The sequence below is a fragment of the Brachyistius frenatus genome, unplaced genomic scaffold (assembly GCF_029030835.1).
Source record: "Brachyistius frenatus isolate BFR_SWC_R1_liver_20210118 unplaced genomic scaffold, ASM2903083v1 Contig_6, whole genome shotgun sequence".
Classification (NCBI taxonomy): domain Eukaryota; kingdom Metazoa; phylum Chordata; class Actinopteri; family Embiotocidae; genus Brachyistius; species Brachyistius frenatus.
In genome coordinates this window covers 2,798,026-2,810,000 of record NW_027210605.1, presented here as the reverse complement: position 1 = coordinate 2,810,000, position 11,975 = coordinate 2,798,026, and the positions used below count along the sequence as shown (strand labels likewise).

The 11,975-nt window shown below is 41.9% G+C and overlaps 1 protein-coding gene across 6 annotated transcripts in view; it reads left to right on the top strand.

The window, feature by feature from the left end:
- Positions 1–11,975, top strand: part of znf512b (zinc finger protein 512B) — a 32,918-nt gene that overhangs the window by 10,141 nt on the left and 10,802 nt on the right. For 5 of the 6 annotated variants that reach the window (XR_011312315.1, XM_069724794.1, XM_069724805.1 and 2 more), the window contains 9 exons: positions 1,994–2,067; positions 2,585–2,760; positions 2,872–3,155; positions 3,700–3,771; positions 4,613–4,747; positions 6,010–6,137; positions 8,288–8,380; positions 10,919–11,017; positions 11,612–11,866. Coding sequence is in view for 5 of the 6 variants with exons in the window: in XM_069724794.1 (XP_069580895.1) it covers positions 1,994–2,067; positions 2,585–2,760; positions 2,872–3,155; positions 3,700–3,771; positions 4,613–4,747; positions 6,010–6,137; positions 8,288–8,380; positions 10,919–11,017; positions 11,612–11,866 (1,316 nt within the window). In the remaining variant the exon portion in view is untranslated. The remainder of the gene's footprint in view (positions 1–1,993; positions 2,068–2,584; positions 2,761–2,871; positions 3,156–3,699; positions 3,772–4,612; positions 4,748–6,009; positions 6,138–8,287; positions 8,381–10,918; positions 11,018–11,611; positions 11,867–11,975) is intronic. The other variant, XM_069724828.1, reaches the window with a different exon arrangement.

Below are 11,975 nucleotides of genomic sequence, written 5' to 3'. Positions count from 1 at the left end.
CTAATAGAAAAATGCTCTGTCGCCTGAAGAATATTAATACACTCATCTTCATGCACACACACACATCACACTCACACACACTGGTAATGGTTTTGTGTACTCGTTTGTGTATCAGTCTGCACTTTTATGTGTGTATTTACACCTAGTGTCATGAACTATTCTGACACACAGCCAGCAATGTGCTGTGCTGCTTCTCATTCCATTGTATTCAGTCTTGCCTTTTTTCCTTTCTATCTTATTATTGTGAGTCTGAAGTAAAAGATTGCATTTAATCTGGCAGCCTGTGTGTGTGTGTGTGTGTGTGTGTGTGTGTGTGTGTGTGTGTGTGTGTGTGTGTGTGTGTGTGTGTGTGTGTGTGTGTGTGTGTGTGTGTGTGTGTGTGTGTGCGCGCTTCTGAGTCAGAAACAAAAGAAGATAAATGAGGGAAAAGGCTTACACTGTAATAAAAGAGATGGGAATGAGAAGGAGAGGTTATTGTAGGTTATTACTGAAGTGTTTCTTATACACATTAATGTAACTGACAGAGATGTTTTCTGGGCCAACGTAAGCTGTTTTTGTATGAGCAATGATGGCAGTAAGTCAATTCATTTATCTGATGAAAAACTACCCAACCATTTTTATAATCCTGGTGGGCGCTGGAGTGCCCTGATCCAGTTTGAGACCTGCCACAAATGGGCAGCACAAGGCACACGTGTGCCGCCTGCCTCTGCTTGTCGAGGAGTTTGCAGGAGATGACGGCAGTCGGCAGCCTCAGTGTCATGTTCCTCAACAGTGGGAAGAGAAACAGATTAAAAAAGAAGTCAATGCAAGACCACTGCTGCATCCCAGTTCACTACCAGGGACGATCACTTCGACTTAAAGTGGTTCCCCTCTGACATTTTCAAGATCTGATATGACTGAATAGGCTCGAGCAGCATCTTTGTCTCCTGCTTGCTGTGTTTCTGCTGCTGCTATCCGGTCTTGCCAGATCAATGCAGGGGAGTTGGGAGCGCATGTAGAGATATATCACTCTGAAGAGCAGAGTACAGCTACCTGCAGCACTGTCATTCAGGATTATGCTTGGTCAGAGTCACCCGCCTCTGCAATTCCCCTCTCTCCCTGAACATCCTCGCCTCTCCTCTTCTTTCTTTGTCACTCCCCTCCCCTTCTTCCACATGCATACACTCATCCTCAGCTCCCTCCGCCTTCCGTCTCTCCATCCCTGAAGTAGCAGTGTGTGGAGTGCAGGGCTGAAAGTGTGGAGCTCTAATTGTAGCAGAGAAGAGAGTAGTAATGAGCCAGTGGAACCATGGAGAAAGATTAGGAAGGGTGTGGGCGGAGAAAGGGGTGAAAAGTGAGAAAGCGAGGCATGGGGTGAGAAAAGCAGGGAAGCAGCAATGGGAGGGAGGGAGGGAGGGAGAGAGAAATGGAGAGCTGAGGCAGTTGGTCTGCAGTCTGCTGTGTCAGAGGTTCACACAGGCACCAGCGATTTATAGCTGATCTATTTGGCTCAACACAAGGCCTTTTCTTTCACTCACTTACACACACACACACACACACACACACACACACACACACACACACACACACACACACACACACACACACACACACACACACACACACACACACACACACACACACACACACACACACACACACACACACACATTCATGTACATGCACATAAGAGAGTAACATTTGAACAATGGTCACTGTAGAAGCTAACATGTGTTTATGTCCATATTTATGTAGAATATGAGACCTTATTTAGTAATTCTGGAGGTTTAAAAAGCTACTTACTGAAGTTGGGTGTGTGCAGCTGTGTGAAGTTTCAGGAACAAATCTCAAAATGTTAAGTCAAAGATTAATGATCAAAAACATAGAAGCTCCAAAAGAAACTTTAGGATTTCAGGTTTTACAAAAATGTTTAATTAAAATATGTATTCCATGAATATGCAGCACTAGCAGTGGTCTGTCTCTAACTCCAATTTGGTTTCCTTTTCCTTTCCAGTGTGTGATGAGCCAGCAGAGGGGAAGAGGAAAGGTCGTCCTAAATCAGAAGTGCAGGAGCTGAGAAGCATCCCTGTGAGTATTCCTCTTTGAAATAAGTGGGTGCTTGAAATGGGCTTAATTATTTCTACACAGTAGACAGCTCCCTTTGAACATGCACAATATACAGTACTACATAGTAGTAAAAGTTGCGTGTATTCAACTCTGTTTTCCTCACCCCTGAGTAGGCCCATTTGATAGTCCAATGGAAAGAAGAATTTAAGCGCCGGTCCACTGTTAAATGTCTGTGTTCAGGCTGCTGGTTAGAGTTTTCCAGCATCTATGGCGTCAAGTACCACTACCAACGTTGCCTCGGGGAAGACTTTGAACACGGGATCACAGTAGAGTATTGGAGAAACCCCTCTAATGAAGGACCATTGCAGTTCATAATAATTAAAGAGAATTAAAACGCTCACACAACAAATATTTAGTGATAGTGCAATTAGTCGGGCTATTTCGACTGAAGGCTTTAACTAATAGCTACCTACTGTCATCAGATTTTGCATAGGGAGGGGGCCCACTCTAAATCTCCACTTCTCATGTCTGTATTCAGGCCACTGTAGCTAAGACGCTGAGTCACGGCTGTCCCTACTGCGAGGCAATGTTTGCCACAAAGGTGCGCCTGCAGAAGCACAAGCTGTGGAACCACCCAGACAGAGTTAGTATGGAAACCAAGGAAGAGCAGCCGAAACTTCAAAAGACTGCAGTCAAGTCCAACACTAAGAAAAGGTGACTGCAATTTAGACCTCAAATTCCCATCCACACCGAGACGCATAATGGTGTTAGTAACATTGTAATGCTGACTGCCAAAACCTGTCCTCCCCCGGTCTGTGAATCCAGGCCCATGGAGAACAGTCCCCCCTCTCCGGTGTTCTTCAAAGTGAAAAAGACCCATGAGGTGTCCACGCCCTCTCAAAACGGGGAGCTGGCCCACCAGAAGAGCGAGAGGAAACAGCACAGCCACAGCCAGCCTTCACAGCAGATTCACCAGTCCCAGACAGTGCAGCTGCAGTCCCAGCAGTCGCAGTCCCAAAGCACGTCATCTGATGCAGGGGGAAGTGAAAGCGAGGGGGGCAGCCTTCCCCCTTCTTTTCCTGACGAAGACCCAGAGCGAATGAGGCACAGTAAGATTACAGCAAATCTTTTCTTACAGATTTTATGTTCTCATTACGGTGGTGTTTGATAGTTTGTAAACCCTTCAGAATTTTCTTTATTTCTGCATAAAGAAGTCCTCATAAATGTTCTTTGTTTGTGCCATAATACACTTCAACAGACATGTGCAGTGATTAACAGACTTTAATAGATCCTTGTTCATTAAATGAAACAGGGATCTCCCGGACAACTGATTTTCATCCCATTGACTGAAAATACAAACTCAAATTTTACTTTCAAATGAACCGCTTACTTACATACTTTTGGCACTTACAAATATGTATTATTGTAATATTTTCCTCAATAAATAAACAACCAAGTGTAACATTTTTGTCTGTTTGTTTAATTGGGCTTTCTTTATCTACTTTTAGAACTTGTGTGGGAAATCGGATGTTTTGGATCATATTTATGCAGAAATGCAGTAAATTCTGAAGGGTTCACAAACTTTCAAGCACCACTGTTTCTGCTTCCACTGTATGTTTGACCGGCTCTTGCTCTGTTTTTCTCTTGAGCCAGGACGGAAGCAGAAAACACCTAAGAAATTCACTGGAGAACAGCCCTCTATATCTGGAACATTTGGATTGAAAGGTAGATACCAGCTGTTAAGAGTAAACCATGCTTTATCTCATTAAAACTTGCACAACACAGTCAGACAGCTTTGTCTTGTAATCTTATGTGGGTGTGATTTATTTATTTTTTAAATGAAGAAGAGGTTGCTTTTATGTGTTTTATATGATTCATCATTGATTACAGCAGACCTCAGGAGCCTTGTGATGATTTTCTTCATAATGTAATTCTTGGGGGAACAAATACACCACTGGTGGAAAACAAGGATAATGGGGTTGTGTGTTGTGGGCTTATTCAAAAGAACTTTACTCCATTGTGTGATTAGTTATGTAAGTGATTGTGAACACTCCCTACTGCTGCTGATCAATGCTGCTGGTCTTTTGGCAGTGCTAATGTGGCAACTGTAGAGATGTTTAGTATCTGGCTAAATGAATCAGTGACTCAGACACCAAGCACACATCACATATACTCAGCTTTTCCAACACCTCTCTCTTTCTGTCTCATTCATATGCTGAAAATGTTCAGTGACTCACATAGCATACACAGGGCTCTAAACTACTTATCATCACTTGTCAAACAATTCATCTGCAGTTTTCAGAACTCACTGCTCTCCCTGGCTCTCTTTCCATCTGCCTGTCATCGATCCGGTGTAGCTCAAAACAACTTCCTTTTTTCATTAACGGCATCCTTTTTCCAGTTTATATTCAGTATCCACTTTCCCTTTTTAGTATCTTGTTCAGCATCGTCCCTCTCTGCTAATATCTCTCACTTTACCTGAAATACTTTCAATGGAAGTATTAATTACTGCCATGACTGTGTCTGTGTATGTGTGTCCGTCTGTGTGTGCACATGTGTGCTGCAGGTATGACTAAGGTGGAGGAGAAGCTGAAGGCGGGCCGCGTGAAGAGATCAGAGGGGAGTGGGTTCAGTGAGGAGCCTCAGAGAAGACCGACTTCAAGTCAGTCCTCCAAGAAAGAATCGGCCACAACAAGTTCTGGTGAACACCTACATCACCTTTTTAAATGAATGCTTTTGTTCATAAGTGGTTGCGCTTTAGGACTTAGATCAGATCGGACATCCCTTCCAGTATCTTAAGCATAGGCCCTATAGGGAGGATAATAACTAAGACATAAATACTGCCTTCAGAGAAGAGAATAAATTTTAAAAAAGTTTAATTTTAAGTAAAATTTAAAACAAAAAAAACCCAGATAGATAACATAAAATCCACCTTTCTGGCTTGAGGAAAATCCTTAGTTGTTCTCTTTCAGATATTGACCATAAAAAAAAAAAAAAAAACAAGCTTTCAGTATGTCATAGTCCTTTATCACTCTCATTTCTAATTTAAATGTTCGCAAAACGAGAACACATCATTTTGTCAAGGACTATAAAATTAAAATGACAAATGTTTCTAAATCAATAAAACTTCACATTTAAATCTCTTAACAGTAATTGTTGACATTACTGTTAGAGATGGGTACCGTTAGATTACTGTGCTGGGTTTCCAATACACGCTCTGTCGCTCTGATTTTTTTTTTTTTTTTATAGTGTAAAATTACAATGGAACATGGTACCGATACACTTTTTAAACACTGTACACAATGTGTCAACAAATACAAAAAAACAACCTCATTAAAATGGCAACGTCAAAACAACAAAAAAAGTGTGCAACAAAAAGACCTAGTTGAAAATATCAGTGCCTGCCTGCGGCGATGAAAACGAACACAGGCTACATTCAGTTTAAGCTAGCAGAGAAAAGAAAACAGTGACTTGAGAATAACCATCAAAACACCTAAAACTCTGGTCCTCCATAACCTTCTTGTGAACAACAAAATACTAAACCACAGTACTGCCGTCTTGAATTACAGCTTACATCCACTATTAAGCTCTAATCCAGCTTTAGCTTTTCTCTATAGCTGGCTTGTTTATGGGGCTTTTTTAGTTTTCGCTTCTTCTGTTTTTTGCTCATTTGACCTCAGCTAAGTTCAGACTTCAATACTGCAATATTACCCCAACAATTAAACTTATTTCTCTTAAAAAAAAAAATAGAGTTACATTTAGATTGTGTGTCAACCTAAAAGCATTAACTTAAAACATGAACAAATCATTTATTAAGTTTGAGATAATAAATACATAGTTTTGTTTGTTAAGTAGATAACTAATAAAAGGTATAATCCACCGTAGAGTTACCTGGTGATAATACAAATACTGTTTTTGTATTTCCATATTAATTTAATTGGCTGTGTCCTCTATGTTTTACAGTTGCTGTTCCCGACACTCAGTGGCAACGAGCAATCTCAGAGCGAGGTGAAGTGGTGTGTCCCACCTGCTCCATCGTCACCAGGAAAACAATCCACGGCCTCAAGAAACACATGGAAATTTGCCAGAAGGTCAGTAGGTGACACACCTGTCCGTCAGACTGGGAGCGGGATGGATGTACTGTCACTCCTGAGGGGTGTACTACGAAGCAAGTTCAACATAACCAGGCTTTCTTTGCCTGAGCTGGTTCAACAAAGCGGAAACTCTCAGTCAGAGATGATCGGTGCTACGACTGTGGTTATCAGCTTTCTCTGTTAATTCAGGCTTTCTGCTTTAGGCTCTGTGCGCGTTCACATAAAGGAGGAGGTGTTTGCAGCATCTGGCCAATCACAAACAAGTGTACTGACAGCAGAGGCACATATTTTTCAAACGAGGAGCAAACTATAATTTTAAAAGCCTATAATAAAGTAAACACATAATCCACACTGAAAGCAGCACAGCTGCAGCTGCTGAATGATGGAAGGATGTGCAAAAAAAAATCGCCGCCTGTGTGAATGCAAGCCGAAGTTAAAAGGCATATATCCAAGTATCAACTTACCATAAAGTGCACAGGAAAATCTGACTAATTACATGTGCATATTTCATTAAATTCATGTATTATTAGATGTATTCTCATGACGTGTGTGAATGTTTTAGTCTTATAATTTCACCGGCACTCCCACAGGTGTCAAACGGACCGAGGAGCAAATTAGAAACTAATATAAAAAAATAATTCAAAGGGTAGGTAGGTATATTGTCAGATGTACAAGTACAAGTGCAATGCTTTAGTGCATCAATCAGTCCCTGCTGAATCATGATATGAGTAAAAAAAACATAGTCAAATTAATCTATACCTCATAAAAATCACCGGCGAAAGACAGAGGACTGTCTCACTTAGCGCACCGAGCTCCAGGGTTATCTTGTCCGATTGGTGATGACATCTTTCAGAGAAAATTGATTGTAGACAGTACTTTCTTGCGTTTTGATCCAATATCTTGAACATTACCTGCTCCAGACCAGGTTCAATTTGCAGCATAAGTTACCATGGTGATCTAGCCATCTTAAAAGAGAGCCCACTTCGTGACACTGACAACCCTGGCTTTAGTCTCAACACACCTCACTGACCCACTAATCTCGCTTCGTAGTACACCCCTCTGGCAGAGCTAGCTTTGAAACCAAAAAAAGACTAGTCCAAAATAAGCACTTTAGTACAAGCTCGCTTTCACTGCTTTGCATGTATGCATCAATACAATACAAACTGTGTTAATAATAACTAAGATCTGTGGCAGGCGAATTGACAACACAACAGCTCATTGGAATCCATATATCAACAAAAAGCTGTTTACGTAATGTCAAAGCCTGTAATCGTTATTAAACTTTTTTTCCTGAGTATGAAATGATGCTTACTAAACCCAGAGCTGTAATTTCCATTTTGGATTATAACTTTGACTGCATCGTTATTGGATACTTCTCCCTGAGAACCCCATTGTGCAGAGACTGGGGAGCCTTTACAGTAAAGATATTGATTAGAAAGCTGTCTAAGTACCATCAGGCAGTATCTCAGTACAGTAATCTCAACCAGTTTTTCATGTAATATCTTCATACATTGTTTCTAATATGAAAAATAATACCAACTGAAACGTATCAAGGGGAAGGACACTGTACACTCCTGCAGAAACAGTGTGTTTGCATTTCACTCGATTGTACTCAATAGTAGTAATAAACGAAGTAGAGGTGAAGCACGGAAAATGTTATCAAACTACAATATATTGAGCTTTCCCAGTGGAGGAACCAGGTGGAGTGGTGCAGTAGCCTTGGCCCTCACAGAGACTTTTTCCTACAGCCATTTTAATGGCTATTTAGCCCAGAGGCTCTGTGTGGCTCTATTAAAGTGACAGTCTGCCGTTAAGCAATGACAGAATCACCACATTACCGCTGGGTCACTCACCATCAAAACACCTCTGCCTCCAGATCAATACTGAGGCGAGAAGAGACGACTGCGTCAAGGAACACTGTGTGTTAAATTGGCTTTTTCAGGTTCTCTGAGATTCTTCATTTGTCCTTAAGTCCTTTATTTTGACCAGAATTGTGCACTAATAACAAACTCAATTAGGTTACAGATGAAATGTTGCTCTATTGATGGATCCAATAAAGAGCAAAGCCAGCAAGAGTATCTTACTTGTTAGTTTCCTTTCACAGAGAAATGTTATTTGATCCTCTGTTTGGCCTTCAACCCCTGCAGCTCCAGGATGCCCTGAAGTGCCAGCAGTGCCACAAACAGTTCAGGTCCAAGGCCGGCCTCAACTACCACACCATGGCTGAACACAGCACCAAGGTACAGCCGCACATCTTGGAATTTCTAAAACTTGATTTACGGCTTCAAACAAACAATGACGCCCTCTGAATTTGTGCCTATTTTCTTTTGACCGATCGTTGCCCTCTTTTCCCTCACTCAGTATGAGTCCAGATGTTAATAAGTGGTAACGTGTAACCGCTGTCACACTGATCCACTGACCAGGGTAGTTAGTTCGGAACCACACCAAAGCAATACTCCTATCGTTCATGAGGCAGATCTGCACATGACACTACGTATGGAAGTCTCCATACATCACTGTTAGTGTCAGTTTTCACAGGAAAGGCATTTTTTTGACTGTATGTTTATGTCTATCCGTTTAATAGCCATATATATATGTACAGACACCTTTCTTTCCCTCTATATTTTATCTGGTGTCTGTTATACCCAAATATTTGATCTTGGAGTTAGCAAACGATCATATGTTTGAACTGCTGATTGTTATTCTTGTCCTTGGAAGTGCTCACATTTCTTTCTGCAGCTGTCTTAACTCCGACAGCAAAGAGCTTCATTAAGATATTATCATGACACTCCTGCATTAGAGCAATGGTACGGCTATAAAGTTTGCTGAATAATTCAACGCTGCCTGTTTCAAAAAGTATCATAAAAGATTCATGAATCTACGGGCAGCAAACCTTGTGGCATGTAACATGTGTGTTTGTGTGAGCACGTATGCTCACAGTACTTGACGTGTGTGTGTGTGTGTGTGTGTGTGTGTGTGTGTGTGTGTGTGTGTGTGTGTGTGTGTGTGTGTGTGTGTGTGTGTGTGTGTGTGTGTGTGTGTGTGTGTGTGTGTGTGTGTGAGAGAGGCTTTGAGTGTGTAATGTTTGCCAGTGTGATCGGGGTGATAGATGACTGTGCCATCTGTGTCAGCCAAGTTAAACTATTTGATGCCACACATCTTCAGACCTGTTGGCAGAATTCCAGTCCAGCAGAAAGCAAAACACATTAGAGCATTATGTGTTTGGTAAAAGTAAGATGCTCAAAGGTTTCTGCTTGTCGTCCTTCTCAGCACACGATCAAACTTTCGCAACATTTTTTTTCGGATTGGAACATTTTAAACTTTTTTGACAGATTGAAAGCCATCATTGTGTTAATTGTGCGTCAGTCTGAGTCTGTGATTGTGCTCTAGACTCGCGTAGCAGCTGATTAAAGAAGGTTTTTATCATTTGCAGTTTTGACAAGTGTCTTACTCTTTTTTTTTTTTTTTTTTCAAAAAACTTTTGAACTGCAGAAAATAGCACATTTCTTAGAATCACTGAATCTTCAGGTACCTCGGCCCCTTCAGTATTTAGTTTTCCAATAAGACGTGCACTTCTCTACTGAATGGCTGTATATCTCAGTATCAGTCACGTTATTGATTGTTGTTGATGTTACATGTTGTTGTTGTAGTGTGTTTTGGTTCATGTTTTTGAGCGAGTAGGCGCTGCGAGGGGAGTCATCCGGAGATATTGGACATGCGTTTTTGTATACAATACATGTTGTTAAAGCAGCGCCATTCAAATATAGCAAGAAGACTGTTTTCCATCTTTGAGGAGACAAAAGAGTTGCATCTTTATACATTGTATAAATGGGTGTTCATAAGGTGGAAACTACAAAAATGTTTTTGCTGATTAATTTGACTTAAGTTTGTTCCCGGTTTCATTACGTTTGTGTTGAATCTCTTACTAGTTCATCATTTCTATGTAAAGCAGTTTGTACTTTGGTCTTGTACAAGCAGTGCGGCTGTGAAGTTTGATTTTTGCACGATCTGGAGTTTGCACTGCCCCTGCAGGGTTGAGTGTTGTCAGTGTGTTCACGTGGCCCAGCCCCAGTGCAGTGTGGGAAAACGCAGCAGGCTGACAGAAGGACAGGGGTCACCCACTGAGGTTGACCTCAATGTCGCTGGTGTGATTGTGCTGCCTATACTGTCACTCTCTTTCTTTGGCGCTTGCTCTTTTGTTCTTTCTCTGATAGAGGCATTAAGAATACATGCTGATGTAGTTTCATGACTTCTTTCCCTGCTAGTGTAAATCAGAGGCCGAGCTGGTGTCTGTTCTCTTGCCTGTAGCCTTGTGCGTGTTCTACTGAAGTAGTCTAGTGGCATCTCCTGTCGTCCCTAACTTCACACACCGCTTTGACAAGGGTTGCGTGTCAGTCATCTCGGCGTTAACACATGAGGAAACACGTGAAGTTTGCTCCACTGGGATCCCTCTGTTTGTCCACGCTCTCTCCAGTCCCCTGCACGTCTTTCCTCTCTCTGGCAGCCCTGCCATCTGTTGTTCTGGTCTTGGTTGGGGTTTGGCAACAAGCTAACACTCGAGTGAAAACATGGGTTTGACAGTTGTCATAAACATGCCTTGAGTAACAGCCTCACCATGAAACCATTTAATGATCCTCGCGCAGTGCAAACACCCGAGATGGGAAACACATTTTCTTCGCATTTTTTTGTACAAGTCATCAGGTAGTGGGAGGTGTTGTGGTGGGACACGCTTATGCGACAGTGTTTTTGTCTCTCCCTCCCACCCCCCACCCCACCAGCCCTCAGGGAGCGAAGGCCAGACGGGCAACGAGCACGAGGAGAGAGAAAGGCTGCGTCGAGTGCTCAAACAGATGGGACGAATCAAGTGTCCTAGTGAGGTATGCACTTCTTCTTTCTTCCATGGTCCTTTTCTCTTTTCCTGCCTCTCATTCTATACTGCTCTTACTTTCCTGTGCTCTTCATTTCCAATTGTCTAAATTTTTCTGTCTCCCGTGTCACATTTATCTCTCTCCTCATCTGCCAGTTTTGATTTCATTTCTCCCTTTTCCTCAGGCTCCTCTTTTGTGCCTGCCTCCTTTTACCTCTCTCCCTCTCCCTCCTTTTTTCCTTTATGCCTTGTTCTTGACATGTTGCCCAAAACCACATCAACACTCTGCTTCCCATTATTCACACACGCAGAGAGAGGAAGAAAAAGAGCTGCAAAAATTAGACTCTCCACAGTGACATGTCTTCACACTGCAAAATGAGCATCTTTCTCCCGTTTTCTCTGTCTTTTTAACATCAACCACTAAATATTGACCAAATACAGTAATATTGTTCCATGAAACCTACACTTTGTTGCACTTACCCAGTTTCTTGCTTAATGTGTGTTTTCATTCTGTCTTATTTCTGTCACTGGCGTCACATGATCACATAAACATCTTGTGTACAAACACACACACACACACACACATACACATACACATATACAGGGCTGTTCAGCCCACTTTTCCAGTCTGATGGGCTACCAGTATCACCAGAAGCGTTGTGGAAGAGAGTGTTCTGACGATGAGAAGCCTGTGTTTCTGTGCCAGCATTGTGGAAAAAACTACCGCTCCAAGGCTGGCAGAGACTACCACGTACGCACCGAGCACTCCACGACCATCACCACCACCATGACAGCTACAACCACCACCAACAACAAGGACAGTATCACTGACACAAACAACAACACCGGCACGGAGAGGGTAAGACATTCTTGGAATACAGTAGTAGTAGTTATTATAAGAGATGGGCATTTTTCCTTTTTTTTTTGTATTCTTTTTCATTTTAAGCATATAAAGTACCCAAAAATGT